At 34.4% G+C, this 15,058-nt stretch overlaps 1 protein-coding gene across 1 annotated transcript; it reads left to right on the forward strand.

Annotated features, from left to right (window-relative positions):
• The first annotated feature begins 1,116 nt into the window (after positions 1-1,116).
• LOC125860406 (uncharacterized) lies at positions 1,117-3,910 on the forward strand. Its single transcript, XM_049540363.1, has 4 exons — positions 1,117-1,453; positions 1,555-1,961; positions 2,070-2,154; positions 3,423-3,910. Exons 1-4 carry the CDS (start codon positions 1,117-1,119, stop codon positions 3,908-3,910), a joined length of 1,317 nt encoding a protein of 438 aa, XP_049396320.1.
• Positions 3,911-15,058: the final 11,148 nt, after the last annotated feature.

The following is a 15,058-nucleotide window of genomic DNA, read 5'->3' on the forward strand; positions in this document are numbered from 1 at the left end:
AAAAAATGCTGAAATGATAACTCTACCACCCCGGATTCTGGCCAATCTCCGGCAACCCAAAACACCCATTCATTTTCTTCTTTTTCAGGCAAAACGCCACCACCAAATGACCCCCAAACAAGTGAGCAAACACATCCATTACTCCTCCGGTCCTCCCTTTTCCGGCCAACAAACACCACTTGAAACCACCCAAAACCTCCATTCATTTTCTTCTTCTTCCCTCCGCTCACGCCATCACCAGTGAGCCGGCTTCAACCTCAAACAACCAGCAGCTCCCAACTCCAAACACCTCCAACCCAGCTGTTCTCCTTCTTCCTCCACATCGGAGCACAACCCATGACGCGAATGAGCTTCGAGCTCGCTAAACCCACCAAATACCAGACCCCAAACCCATCAGATCCGCCATATCCGGCGAGAATCATCACAAAACAACACTGCTGCAACCAGCAGCTCGAACCAGACACAAAACAGCAACCAAATGATCCCCAAAACCCCATGAAAACAGACTCAACAACCACAAACACCTAAACCAAGAAGCCAGCCATCAACAAACCTCTAAGCTCCGTCAAACAATGAGCTCCAAGCTCTAAAAACCATTAGGAGGAATTAAGTTTGATTCTTGTATATAAATTAAAATTAATTTTGATTTTTTTTAGTTCTAAAATCGACGTGTAAAATATTTAATTAGTTGGCAGCCATTGAGTGGGTCACTAATACACATTAGAGCGTTTGTATTTCACGCTCTTTGGCTGCAAAAATCGTGTGTTTATTTATTTAAAAGTTGGATAATTAAAGTGTCTGTTTGTGCATTATGAAAGTTGGAGGTCAAAGTTAAAATTTGAAGCCAAGCTTAGGGTCCAATATATGTATTATGCCAATGTGAGAAACTAGAGTTGTTGATCCATTAATTGTGTCATTTCTTGTTTTTCCTGTATTTGGATTTGTCAAAAATAAATTTGTAATGTCGTGTTGTAATCTAATCCATATCGCTACATTTATGTTCGTCTGAGTTTGATAATTGTTTACGCATCTCTTGAGTCGCTTCATATTCGAAAAACGGGCAAAATCTCTACTCCTTTTTTTCTTTCTGTTTTTTTCTCTATGCAAAAAAAGAAAATGTTACCTGAAGGAGAAGCAATTCCTGGAAATGGAGGAATTTCATCTTCAAATCCTGATCCTCCTTCTCCTCCAAAGGCCGACAGTAATAGTAATCTTGAAACAGAGCTACTATGTGATGAATCATTCAGTGAAATTATCAAGGAGGAAGTAGAAGAAGAAGTTGTTAGCTCTGATTCGTTGAATGAACGGAAGAGATTACGTACTGTTGAAGAAGAAGAAGAAGATGCAACAGAGGCTGTCTCTGATGCAAATAAAGTACCTAGGATTCATGAAGAAGAAGAAGGGCAAAAGGAGATTGATGAACAGAATGGAAATCTAGATTCAGAAAAAGATGGTGGAAATGAAGAAAACAATAAAGGAGCGGAAGAATCAGAACAAAATGAAGCCAAAGAAGAGGGAGAAAATGGAGATAAAGAAGAAGAGAAAAAGAAACAGAGGGTGGAAATCAAGAAAACAACAATGGAGTAGAAGATCAAAATGAAGAAGACGAAAATGAAGAAAAAAGAGAGGACGAAACAGAGGAAGTAGAAAAAGAGGATGAAACAGAGGAATTGCCCCAATTTTCAACAGCTGAAGAAGAAGGCGAAAAGCACGATCTCGAAGAACACAGAAAGAATGTAGGAGGAGAAGATAATGTCAATCGTATAAACTCTGAACAAAATGAAGGCAACGAGCCCGAGGATGGAGAAAATGGTGAAAAAGAAGAAGAGGAGAAAGAAACAGAGGAACAGAAACAAAAAGCTGCTGAAAAAGGAAAAAGACCATTATTCGAAGACTCAGAAGAAGATGAAGAAGAGGAACAGAAACAAGAAGCTGCTAAGAAATGGCCAAAAACATCATTGGTACCCATCTTACCAAATTTTTCAACGTGAGAATCATCACACACAACTAAAAGAGATCAAATTTAAAATCCAATACCAAAGGTTGATACTGAATTAATCGATATCCAGATAAACACCGAGAGCCACAAAGGTTACGATTATCATTGGGATTTGGCTATTTTAAGAGCCATGTATGATTTCAAGTTCATCAATGGTATTTACCATATCCATATCCACACTCAGATGAATTACACAATCACATCATGGATTTGATGCCTCATTNGACCCTTCCGGAGCTGATGAAATCGTCAGAACTGGATTCCGATGTCATCTTCATGAACTTTTGATCGAAAATGATCATTCAAGGTTCAAAAGCTCCAAAACACAAAAACTCACACCAAGACCAAACGAACGACCAGGTGACCGAACTGTCAGTCCCAGCAAGTCGTAAATGACTTGGGGTCGCTATAGGAACGCTCTAAACGACACACAGAAGGCAAGACACAAAAATGACCAAGAGGGTCATTACACAATGTTGGAGATGTGATTCAGACTCATTATAGTATAAACTTTACCGCAGCATTATAGACTCATTAGAAACTTGATTTTGTGAGTTTATCTGATATATGGGCTATTTTTTTCAACTATTTCTCTTTTCATTTATGTTTGAATACAATACATTGTTGTCTTTTTGGTATTGATTGAAGGGAGCCTTAGCATAACGATAAGAGTTGTCTGGCCTTTCCTCGGATCATGTGTATATTGAGAGAGCTTAGTGCACCAAGCACTCTCTTTTGTTTCGATTGGGATTTAAACCATTATGAAAAAAAAATTATTAGTCTCCCATGATCAATTCCAACTTTGTTATAGACTAGGCTGTCCCTTGAATGCTAACTCGCGCTATCAAAAATCGCAAAAGATAACTAAATGGATAGACAGATACACGATTATAGACATATTATACATTCATCGTCTATATTTAGTTTAAGCAGTTGAATGCCTATATCATGTACTTTCCTTGAAAATGTACCGTAATTTTTATTGAAGTATTAGAGTAGCTGTAGCTTAAAGTAGCTAATTATGTATTCTGTATAGTCAGCTAATGTGACTAGTCAGTTAGAAAGTTGTTAGTTTGTTAGGAGCAGTTACAGAATCAGCTTCATACTACATGTACATATATAAACCTTACTTGTGGTAGATAATTCAATATACAGTTTTCATTTTTCAAATTGCTTCTTCATTCCTTCAAAAATGGAGTCGACTACTCCATTGAAGCTCAACATTGAGCTGGATTGATTTTGACAATTTTTATTTTATTACTTATTCTGATCTAAACTACATATAGATAGACAGTAGCAGGAACTATATATGGGATTCCTCTAAAACTGACTTAAAGAGTAACATTAACGCATTTAAATCTCGCAAGATAAAAGAATCATCTCCTCGTTATCAGTTCAAAATTCTTCTTTCTTTCTTTCTCAGCTCGAATATTTTCAGAAAGAAACACCATGTCCGAAATGCTACCATCAGAAGAAATGATGAATGAAAAGCAAGAAAATCAAGAATCTGAAATTGATGCAGTTGTATCACCTATCTCCTCTCCTCCATATGAAGATTATCATCCATCACACTTCAACAACGATCTACAAAATGAAGAATCGACAATCTCTGCAGACAAAACAGAGGACCAAGAATCTGAACTGAAGTATATGTTTTTGAAAGTTGAAGAAAAAGGAAAGTGTCCCGTGTCTGAAACATATGAATTGAAGCCCATTAATAAGCCTACATTTTCCAATCTTGAACAAGGAGGAACGTCCGAAAATGAATCAATAAAAAAAGATGAGTATGATTATGATCTTGATTTAGCAATCTTGAAGTCTCTCTATCATTACTTCTTCAATCACGGGGTAATTCCATATCCTTATTCAGAGAATTTTATCGATTACATCGAGGCTTCAATTTCCAACTAGAAATTTCATGGCCAGGAATTGGTGACTAAGATCCTTGCTTTAGAGCACCAATTCTTTTCTATTATGGAAATTACTGCAGGACATTATCGTGATATAATCAACCCTGTTTTTCATGAAATTTTCTACTTGTCTATGGGTTTATGGGGTTATCCCAGAGATTATTACCCAGTTGACAGTGTCGATGTAATCACGAGAAACAAAGAGCGAGATAATGAAGAATCATTCAATCAGTTCTTGGATGAAGAAAACAGAAAGCAAGAAAAATTTCAGGCAGTGAAAAAAGGAAAACGTCCCATGTCGGAATTATATGAATTTCAGCACATCGTTCCTACATTTTCAAATCCTGGACTAGAAGCTGGAACTTCCGAAAATGTGGAAGAAGTAGAAGACTATGATTATGGTCAGGATTTGGCGATTTTGAAGTCCATGTATCAGTACTGCTTCAATCATGGTGGCAAAATTCCATATCCGATATCGAGGGAACTGATTAATTACATCGAAGCTATAGTCCCCAACTTGAAAGTTTGTGGTCAGGAATTGGAGACTAAGATCGTTATGTTGGAGAACGATTTCTTAGTTGTTATGACAATGGCTGGAGGATTCGACCCTGATAAAATCCACCTTGTTTATCACGAAATTTTCTACTTGTCTATGGGTTTATAGGGTTAATTTCGGAGACTATAATTAAGTTGACAACTAGGAGCACGATGCAGTTGATAAGAACGTGAGAACTGGAGCTGCTGATCCTTTAATTTTGATAGAGTTATGTTCACAATTTAATTACGTTTGCTAAACATAGTATATATGAGATGTTGTTTGCTTGTGTTTTCAGTTCGACTGCAGTTTTGAGGTAACTTGAACTTTCTGTAATTGTTTCACTTTCCATTTTAGTTTGATATCTTCTCGTTAACTTTATTATAGAATCGGAAATGTTAGTTCTTTTAGTAGGGCGAAAAGATCAGAATTGATAAGTAGCATATTTTTAAAATGACAAACAGATAGTACTAGCTTTCGTATTGATGAAACTCCAAAGCCCTAGAAATGAGGAGCAACACCACGAGTCTAACTGAACCCGATATTTGAAAATCTTCTGAGGCGAATTAACTAAGTATTCAAGGTGAATTTTGTCTAACGTGCTACGTTCTTTGTCTTTGGAACAGATGAACTGATCATCAAATCTGAGAGAACAAAATGTTGAATTGAATCGTACCAATTTCTACCGGAAGTTATTAGAAGTAGTTTGCTTTGAGTTCACTCCTTTAGTTAAATAATTTTTGCACATTCTCAAATGACCATAATTTTTCATGCCATATATATGTAGTCTTTAATCATAAAGATGATTTTGACCTATAATCTATATTTGAGTTCATTACAACTCCTCCATTTCTGCATAGTTTTGGAATAAGATAAAAAAGTTTTTTTTCTAAGTGAGTACGTTCGCATTAATTAGAAATAACTAAGGAAATTTTTAATGTCAATAACTAAGGAATTAAAATGCAAATGTAGGGCTTCTACTTCCCCGTTTACGTAAATAAAACATGACTATTTAATTAAATATTGGGAGAAGGCACAAGTACCCCCCTGTTTACATAAATAAAACATGACTATTTAATTAACTATTGGGAGAAGGCACAAGTACACCCCCTAGATTACCCCTGAACTCATTTTATATATAATATTGTACATCTTTTGGCTTATGTGGCACATCCCAAAAGTCAAAGCCAACTCATTTTATATATAATATTGTACACCTTTTGGCTTATGTGGCACATCCCAAAAGCCAAAGGCCAAAGCCGAGCGAGCGACGACGACGGCGCGAGGGGTTCCCTCTTTCCAACCCTTTTAACAACTAATAGAAGTGTTTCTCTATTTAAACACTTCTATTTTTCTTTCCACCACCCATGAGGGAGAAATGTCTTTTTACTAAAGCATAAGAGAACTTTTCAAGTTCCTCTCTTTTCATCTTCCCTTCATTTCTCATTAACTCTTGTTATATTCCCAACAGAATGTTCTCTAATGTGCTACATACTTTTTCTTGGAATAGATGAACTGAACATCAAATCCGAGAGTATGAAATGTTGAATTGAATCGTATCAATATTTGCACTTTTAAGTTCACTAGAAAAGACTAATTGTAACTCCTTTAATCATCTAATTTTTCATGCATCGCTAAATATAAATGAAGAGTGCCATATAATCTTTTAACATGCAGACGATTTTGGCCTATAATCTCTATTGAGTTCGTTGCAACTCCTCAATTTCTTCATAGTTATGGAATAAAAAAGAAAAGTTTTTTTCCAAGTGAATAAATTTACATTAATTAGATATAACTAAGGAAATTTATAATGTCAACGAATTAAATGCAAATGTTAGGCTTCTACTTCTACCTTTACGTAAATAAAACATGACCATTTAATTAGAGTTTAATTTAGTGTAGGGCCAAATTTGTAATTCAACTTTGAAGCTAGGACCATGTAGTATTTATAATATGTGATATCATGATGCTATCACGATGATGATGTATGGCTATGCTTGAGGACATTCCTATGTATTGTAATATGTCATATGAGTAAAATTTTGACTAGCCATAAATCATGACAGATTAGTAAATGTTTTACTTGAAAAGGTCATTTAATGTCTAATTAACCAAAATAGTCTAGAGTAAATATATAGATAGACTTATGGAAAGAAATATGACTTTTATGGCATGAAAATTTAAAGTGAAATTTAATACAATTAATATTTTAGTGATTTTGGTCAAAAGAATATGCTATAAATCTAGCAAGAGAGAAAGAACCATCTCCTCATTCTCAGACTATTTTCACAAAGAGACACATGTTAAAAATGCTACCTTCAGACCAAAATCAAGAATCTGAAGTTTGGTCACCTATCTCCTCTCCTCCACATGATCACTTTAACAACGATCTACAAAATGTAGAATCAATCATCTCTAAATCTGCAAAAGATAAAGTTGACCAAAAAGCAACAGTAAAAGGAAAACTACCAGAATCTGACTTGTATGAAATGAAGTGTGTATGTCCAAAAATTGGAGAAAAGGGGAAATCTCCCATGCCTGAATATTATGAATTGAAGCCCATCAATAAGCCTAAATTTTCCATTCTTATGCAGGGAGGAACGTCGAAAATTAAGTTGGAAAAAGAAGATAATTATGATTATTATCAGGATGTAGCTATCTTGAAGGCTATCTATCATTACTTCTTCAATCATGGGGTGATTCCATATCCTAATTATTCAGAGAATTTTATCAATTACATCGAGGCTTCAATTCCCAATTTGAAATTTTGTGGCCTGGCATTGAAGACTAAGATCATATTGTTAGAAAGGCGTTTCAAAGCTATTTTGGAAATTGCAGGATATGATCCTAATATAATCAACCCTATTCATCGTGAAATTTTCAACTTGTCGATGGGTTTATGGGGTTAGGTTTGGAGACTATTATCAAGTTGGGAAAGAGATTGACGAAACTGATGACAATTTGAGAAACTGAAGGTGTTGATCCATTCTTAAATTTTTAGGTCTAAGTCTTCATAGCAGCATTTTGAATTGTTTATGCTTTTGTTTGTATTTTTCATTTCAGCAGAAATTTTATTGTGGGATTAGAGATTGTGAAAAATTATTTTGATTTGATATGAAAATGTTCTCTTTTTCAAAGTTGATTTTCTGAGTGAATCTGCTATATAGAGTATTTTGTTAATAACAACATCATTTAGCAAATTCATTGACATTCAAATACACATTCTACAAACTCATTGGCAAAGTCTGATATTAGAAAGAAAGTTATTGGTCAAAAATAGGCTCCGATCCACCTTCTACGTGGTCGATCATCAGTGTCACTAGCATTTGAATTGAAACTAGCAGTCCAACACAATTCTTGACTTGCTTGACTGGGACTTCCTAAATCCTTTCCCGAATTCTAGTTATCCGATTCTAGTAACTGGGAAACTGGACTTGGTGAATGCATTCGATCCATCACCCATTGTTCCTTGGGGTGCTCGAGCCTTTGCATTGATTTTAAAATACAAAGCATTAGTTAATAAAAGATCAAATATATATAGGTTATTCTTTCACTCGCATTGCAGGCACTATTATCAACTTTTTTTCTCTTGCTTTTTTATAAATGTGATGGTTGAGTCAATTTATACGATCCTCAACTAATTCAGTAATCATGGTTAGAGAAGATCAAGTTACTTAACTATATATGTCTATCAAGTCTTAATACATAAGCATAAATTATTACTATTTTTTTCATGTATCGACTGAAGGGGAGTCTTAGCGTAATGGCAAGAGATGTCCTAACAACCTCTATAATGGTCTCCGTATTGTCTGGCTCTTCATAGGACCATGTGCACATGAGAGTTTAGAGTATCGCACTATAGAATCATTCGAAACAGAATATTTTCCAATCTTGAACAAGGATGAACATCCGTAAATCATGAGTTGAAATGGAGAGCACTATGCAGTTGAGGAAAGAATATTGTGAGAAACAAAAAAGAGTTGTTGAGGGCCAAGTCTTCATAGCATCATTTTTTAAATTTCTTGGAGCATCAATGTAATTTTTTAAATTTTCTTTCACTAAATAGAATCTAGTATTACATGGATTATTAATTAGGAAATCGATTTGCTTGTAATTTTTTGTGGGATCAAAGATCATGAAAAGTTATTTTTATATGAAAGAGCTGGAATTTGAAGAACGAAAACCAGCAATGCATGTTTTCTTATTTTCAAAGAATGTCTCCAACATTGGATTTTTTAGCATAAAATGAAAAAGAAAAATAAAACTACTAACTATGATTTTATGGCAGCCTCGGTAATGAATCTAATGCTTCATAGTTCATAACATCTATAAAGTTTTAATTGCCTTATATTTGGTTTGCCAACTTTTCATATACTTTTTAAATAACCTCCTTGCAAGACAACTTTCCCGCACCTTAATTAATTTACTTTATATTTGATACTTCCACTTATGCATGTACTCAATAAGTTTATATCCGCCAATGCTTTGACCAATAATGGAAAAATAATTCTTAGCATTTTTAGCTGCTTTGAACATTTGGTCTCACTATGTCCAACTTCGTTGACCACTAATTTACATCTTGACTTCACTATTGTCTCATCATAAAATTACATTTAATAATAATCTAATAGCATTAAAAAATTTAGCATTTAGTACATAAATATTATTAACCTATTTGAAAAAGATAATAACAGTTAAAAAAAAAATTCCAGATGTGAATTTTTTTTTAATTTGGTAATATAATTACTTTTATTATTTATGAGCTCCAAAATTTTCGTTATATTTGCTTTCTTTCTTTATGAGTTTCAACATTTTCTCAAAGAATCACCATATCACAATGCTACCCGGTAAAGAACTCAATGGAGAGAATAGTGAAGGAAAGAAAGAAAATTCAGAATCTGATGGACAAACAATCTTGGTTTGCTTTGATCTCATTATTGAAATTCTCTTAAGGCTTCCGGTGAAATCTCTCTTGCGGTGCAGGTCTATTTCAAAAACTTGGCTTGCTTTGATCTGTTGCCCTAAGCTTATCAAGTCTCATATGATTTTATCAGCTAATAAAAATTACTACACCAATCATAGGATTATATTGAGGACTGGCCACCCAAAAATCTTAAGGATTGTTCGCTTAAGTCTTTTCTTTATGAGTCTATTACTGAGGAATTCGATATGGATTATCTCCATGAAAAACTCTAGTAGATATTCTTTGGTCAGGGGTTCTGTAAATGGATTGATTTGTCTTTTAAATGATTCAAAGGAATTATTTCTTGGAACCCAACAATAAGAAAGTTCAGGAAATTACCTGATTTTAAAACTAAAGTGGGCGATGTTGTCCATTTTTTATATGGTTTTAGATACGATGAAATCCATGATGATTATAAGGTAGTACGTATTTGTACTAATATTGGCCGTCAGAGTGATTTTCAAGAGGTTAATATCTATAGTCTAAAGAATGATTCTTGGTGGAGAACTGGTTATCCTCATAATGAGACGCGATTAATTAGTTCAGGTAAATTTGTGAATGGGAAGCTTCACTGGGCTACTAGTGCTGGTTTTGGTTACCAAAGGGGTTGGGGCATCACATCTTTTGATTTGGCTGATGAGAAATGGAGAAAGGTGGAACAACCCTTTTATGGAGAAAGGTATGGTATTCTCATGATGAGAGCATTGAGAAGTAATTTTTCTATGTTTTGTAATAATTCGATCACTCAAGTAGATGTGTGGTATATGAAGAGTATGGGAATAAAGAATCCTGGATAAAAGTATTTTCTTTCTCAATCCTTTTGTTTGTCAAAAGTTGGTGAATTTTTGGTTAAGTTTGAATCAACTTTCATGATATACAATCCAAAGGATAACTCGATCAGAATTCTCAAATCTCCTAAATTTAGTAAAGCTCTTATGGTGAAAATCTACATGGAAAGACTTACGGTAGTAAGAGTGATATTAGCAAGCTACTATTGTTAGTAGATTCCTTTCTTTTATGTGACAGAGAACACGAGTTCCATATTTTTCTCAAGTGAAAAAGACTTATATTACTTAGTGGGCTAAAATCATTATTCAGAACTTGATGCTAAAAAAATCTGATATAAAGGCTATTACAAGTTAGGACAGAAGGATCTGTATATTAGATACAAATCATTATTAAGGACTAACACCGTATTCCTACAATAAAAGAGACATTTAGTGGCTATAATTTTTTTTGCCGCAAAAATATTTTGCCTTTAGTGGTATTTATAGAGTGCTTGTTATAAGTACTCAAATTTTATATTGACGTTAAATATAGTACCGACAATTATATGATTGCCGCTAAATAATTGGAGCAAACATTTTGTTATTGTTGTAGCATTAGATGCTTTTAATTATCGTCCACTTATATCCGATAATAACTGTACAAAATCTGACCCGTGCGCTGCAACTCCACAAACATAAAACATAATAAAATTATTTAGTGAGAAAATTTTAAATTATTTTTATTTTCTTAAATAAAATGGGTGAGATAGATTTTTAAAGCCACATAATATCTTATTTGTATTAAAAAAATATTTTTGATTTTTATTTTTTTTATCCGGGCCATTAAATAAAGGGGTAAATATGCACCACTTGTTAGACAGTGAGGTATATATGCACCATTTGTAAAACAACAAAAATATTTTCATATAACATTTTCAATGAGGAGTATATTCACTTTAATTCGTGAAATTGAGGAACATATTTGTCTCTTTTCTCATTGTTATTTTTTTCATTGTCATATAATATGTAGAAAATGTAGAGGAGGTCGCAATTTATGTTTATTATGAATTTTTTTTTACCAAGAGTGGTAACTGATAAGAATGAATTTACTCCATTATTGACCATTTCTCCTTACAAGACTAATTTTTTTCATTTTGAAAAAAGAGTCACTCAGCATTTATAGCTTTTGTTATGATTTGAAAATTTGTTCGTATAATGGTTTATTCAACTTTATTGATTACATCTTTAATTACTTCACCGTAATCCAATCATAAATAGTATTACGAGAGATAATCTAAAATTAAATTTAGTACACTATTTTATTTATTTTAGTGATATGAATTAGCTATAAATTTAGCAAGAGACTATTTGTCTCTTCATTCTCAGTTCATTCTAAAGCATGGCAGAGGAACAATTAAGTTTCGAAATGAGGTTTTAAACTTATCAGAAAAACACCAAGTATCTGGTGAAACCTCCCATCAACACATAAATCAGAGCAACCCCACAAACCTTTTTGATCTGCCAACTGCAATTGTTATTGAAATTTTCTTAAAGCTTCCAGTAAAATCTCTCTTGAAAATTAAGTGTGTTTCAAAATCTTGGCATGCATTGATTAGTAGTCCTAGATTTATCAAGTATCATCTAAATTTATCAGCTAATTATAACAAATACTTCACCAACCATAATGTTATTTTGAGTATAGCCCAACCAAAATTCAATCTTGAGGATTGTTTTGTTATGGAGGAAACTGACTTGGATTATCACATGAAAAACTCGGGTATATCTTTCGTGATTGAGGGTTTTATCAATGGATTGGTTTGTCTTGTAAATAAGGCAAATGAAATATTTTTATGGAATCCAACAATAAGAAAGTATAAGAAATTGCCTAATTTTAGAACTCAATTGAAGAATGAGGGTTATTGCATATATGGCTTTGGATATGATGAGATCCATGATGATTACAAGGTAATGTGCATTTTTTCTATTGTTGGATGTCCACCTCATTTTCAAGAGGTAAATATATATAGTCTAAAGAATGATTCTTGGCAAATAATACATTGTTCACTAAATGTGATACGATTAATGGGCTCGGGTAAATTTGTGAATGGAAAATTTTATTGGACTGCTAGTGTTAATATCATAAGCGGTTGGAGCATAACCTCTTTCAATTTGATTAATGAGAAATGGAGAAAGGTGGAACGACCTTACAATGGAGAAGATAGTGAAGGTCTTGTGTTGGGGGTGTTGGGAAGTAATCTTTCTGCGATTTGTAATAATTCGACTACTCACGTAGATGTGTGGGTTATGGAGGAGTACGAGGAGAAAGAATCTTGGATAAAGATGTTTACCATCAATTGTGCTCTAAATCCCGTGGATTATTTGTTTTCTCACTCTTTTTATTTGTCAAAAAGAGGTGAATTTTTGCTTATGTTTGATGATTATGTGATGATATACGATCCAAAGGACAACTCAATCAGATATTCACAGACTAGCGAATTTGATTATGGTCTTTTGACAGAATTCTTTCAAAGTCTAGTATGTCCGCTTTCAGAAAACGAGTCGAGGATACTACAAGAATGAAGGCAGCAGACGTTGTGATAATTGCAACTTTATAAGTGATGATTTGTCAGAGTTTCATTATATGCATTTTACAAAGGGAAGGCTTTAGGGAGAACTATAACCCATATCGATCCTCATGGAGACCTAATTTGACTTTTTCCTTTTAAGTATCTTCATGAAATAATATATATATATATATATATATATATATATATTTCCATTGTTGTTAATAGCTTATTAATTTCTTTGGCAATATCCTTTCATTAATTTAGCTATTTGGCCAATTAAGGATTGTATCTTTTTTTACTTTACCAGTAACTTTGATATTAGCAAGAATGGATTGAATAGAAATACATAATTCGAAATCGATAGGCCTTAGTTTCTTCCCGACGTCGCTCGGTCGGCTTAGATCCCTGTAGACTGGTGTAGCAGACTTGAGTCTAATAGTTTGGGCCTTAGATAGGCGATACGCTTGCTCCAATGATAGTTATCCTTATTTCCCCGATGTTACGGCTTCACGAGTTACGTCGGCGACACTAGTTCTGATTCGCGATTTGAATTTGATTCTCAATTCGATTCCAAGGACATACATTGATTGGCTAAGTGTGGACGGCGTTCCACGGACATTTATGAGCATAGATTGATTAGGACTCTTTCAGCAGCTGCATTGGCCTTAATAGAGCATCCGGTTTAAGGTCCGGCCTCTATTGCCCAGATACTTATATAGAGCATCTGGTTTAAGGTCCGGCCTCTATTGCTCAGATACTTATATAGAGCATCCAGTTTAAGGTCCTGCCTTTATTGCCCAGATACTTATATAGAGCATCCGGTTAGAATTCCAGCCTCAGATTCTTGATACTTATGATTGGTTACTTGGGTACTTCTGGTGAGCATCCAGTTCGAGGTTCGGCCTCCGTACTGTCATATTCTACTAATTGGGGTTGAGGTTCTGGTTCGATGTTCTCCGTTCTTGGGTTCTTTTATGCAATTCTCTTTAGTTATAGTTATTCTGTGTACTCGTCGGGCTTGTGGGGGTCCGTTTGGGTTTTTATTTAACTTGCGCACGAGTGTACCTTCTGGGCTTATGGGGGCCCAGTTAGGTGTAGTTATCTTATAGATTACTTTAGTTAGTTCTTTCTAAAATCGTGTGCATTCCATTGTTAGTTAGATTTTCGTTCTTGACTTCGGTTTGTGTTATTCCTTCTTTTCATATTGCCTTTACTTTTCAAGTTCAGTCGGCCTATGATGCTTACTGGGTACATGTTGTTTTGGTACTCATGCTACGCTCTGCATCTGTTTCGTGAGCAGGTCCGAGCACCAGTGGCCAGCGTTGATCCAGTTTGGAGTAGTCTGATCCGGAGAAGGGGTGAGCGCACGGCGTTTTGTACTATTTCAGTCTTCATCTGTGTATATAGAGTTGTCTTTTACCTTTCGAGATAGTCCAGTCTCTGTGGTCCACTTTTGGGACTTGTACTTGTTTTGTTAGTAGCTATGTACTAGTGACTTCCAGGTTCTGGGAGGGATCTTTATTTGTATATATGTTTTGGTTTGCTTCCACCTGTTGTTTATGTTGTTATCTTAAATTTTTCCTACTCATGTTTAGTTTCTGCCCTCAGACCCATTACTCGTTGTTCCGGGTTATAGGTTGGCTTATCTATTGGTGGGTTATAGTAGGTGCCATCATGATTCGAGGAATCGGGTCGTGACATTTTCTCTTCTCTAAAACCCTAACTCAATATTGTAAAAGCGAAAACTGAATCCTATCAGTTTAGACCCCAATTAATTACCAAAAAACGAAATTAAGTCATGGAGCATGGAAAATACCATAATGCCCTTCTAAAATCCAGATTAGACTTTCCTTATTTGAATAGCCCAACTTCAAATGGGAATATCTCACTCATACGAACTCGGAATTGAGTAAACTCGGTGGTGTTGGAAATATTATCCCAAGATCTTTCCTACGATATCTGGAAGCACACCTAACTCATCTTGAGCCAGGAGTTATAATTGTTTGAAGTTGACCAAAAACTCAAATTGACATACTTAACAAATTTTCCAGAATTTTATTCTTTCCCAAAAATGACTATTTCCAATTTTTAACTTATTTCTAGTCCTTTCAACTAGCGAGATGTTACACTTGTTCTTTTTCACATAGTACTTATTTTGATCTCTGAGAATTGCACAAATGGCATTTTAAAATTTTACCCCTTTAAAAACAAATTGAGAACATAATTCTGATTTCAGATAATTCTGACTTTAGTTCTTCAACTAGAAAGTTAATTTTGTGAGTGAATGGGATGTATGGAGTGTTTTGTTAATGACAGT

Source organism: Solanum stenotomum, chromosome 1, assembly GCF_019186545.1.
Source record: "Solanum stenotomum isolate F172 chromosome 1, ASM1918654v1, whole genome shotgun sequence".
NCBI classification, from domain to species: domain Eukaryota; kingdom Viridiplantae; phylum Streptophyta; class Magnoliopsida; order Solanales; family Solanaceae; genus Solanum; species Solanum stenotomum.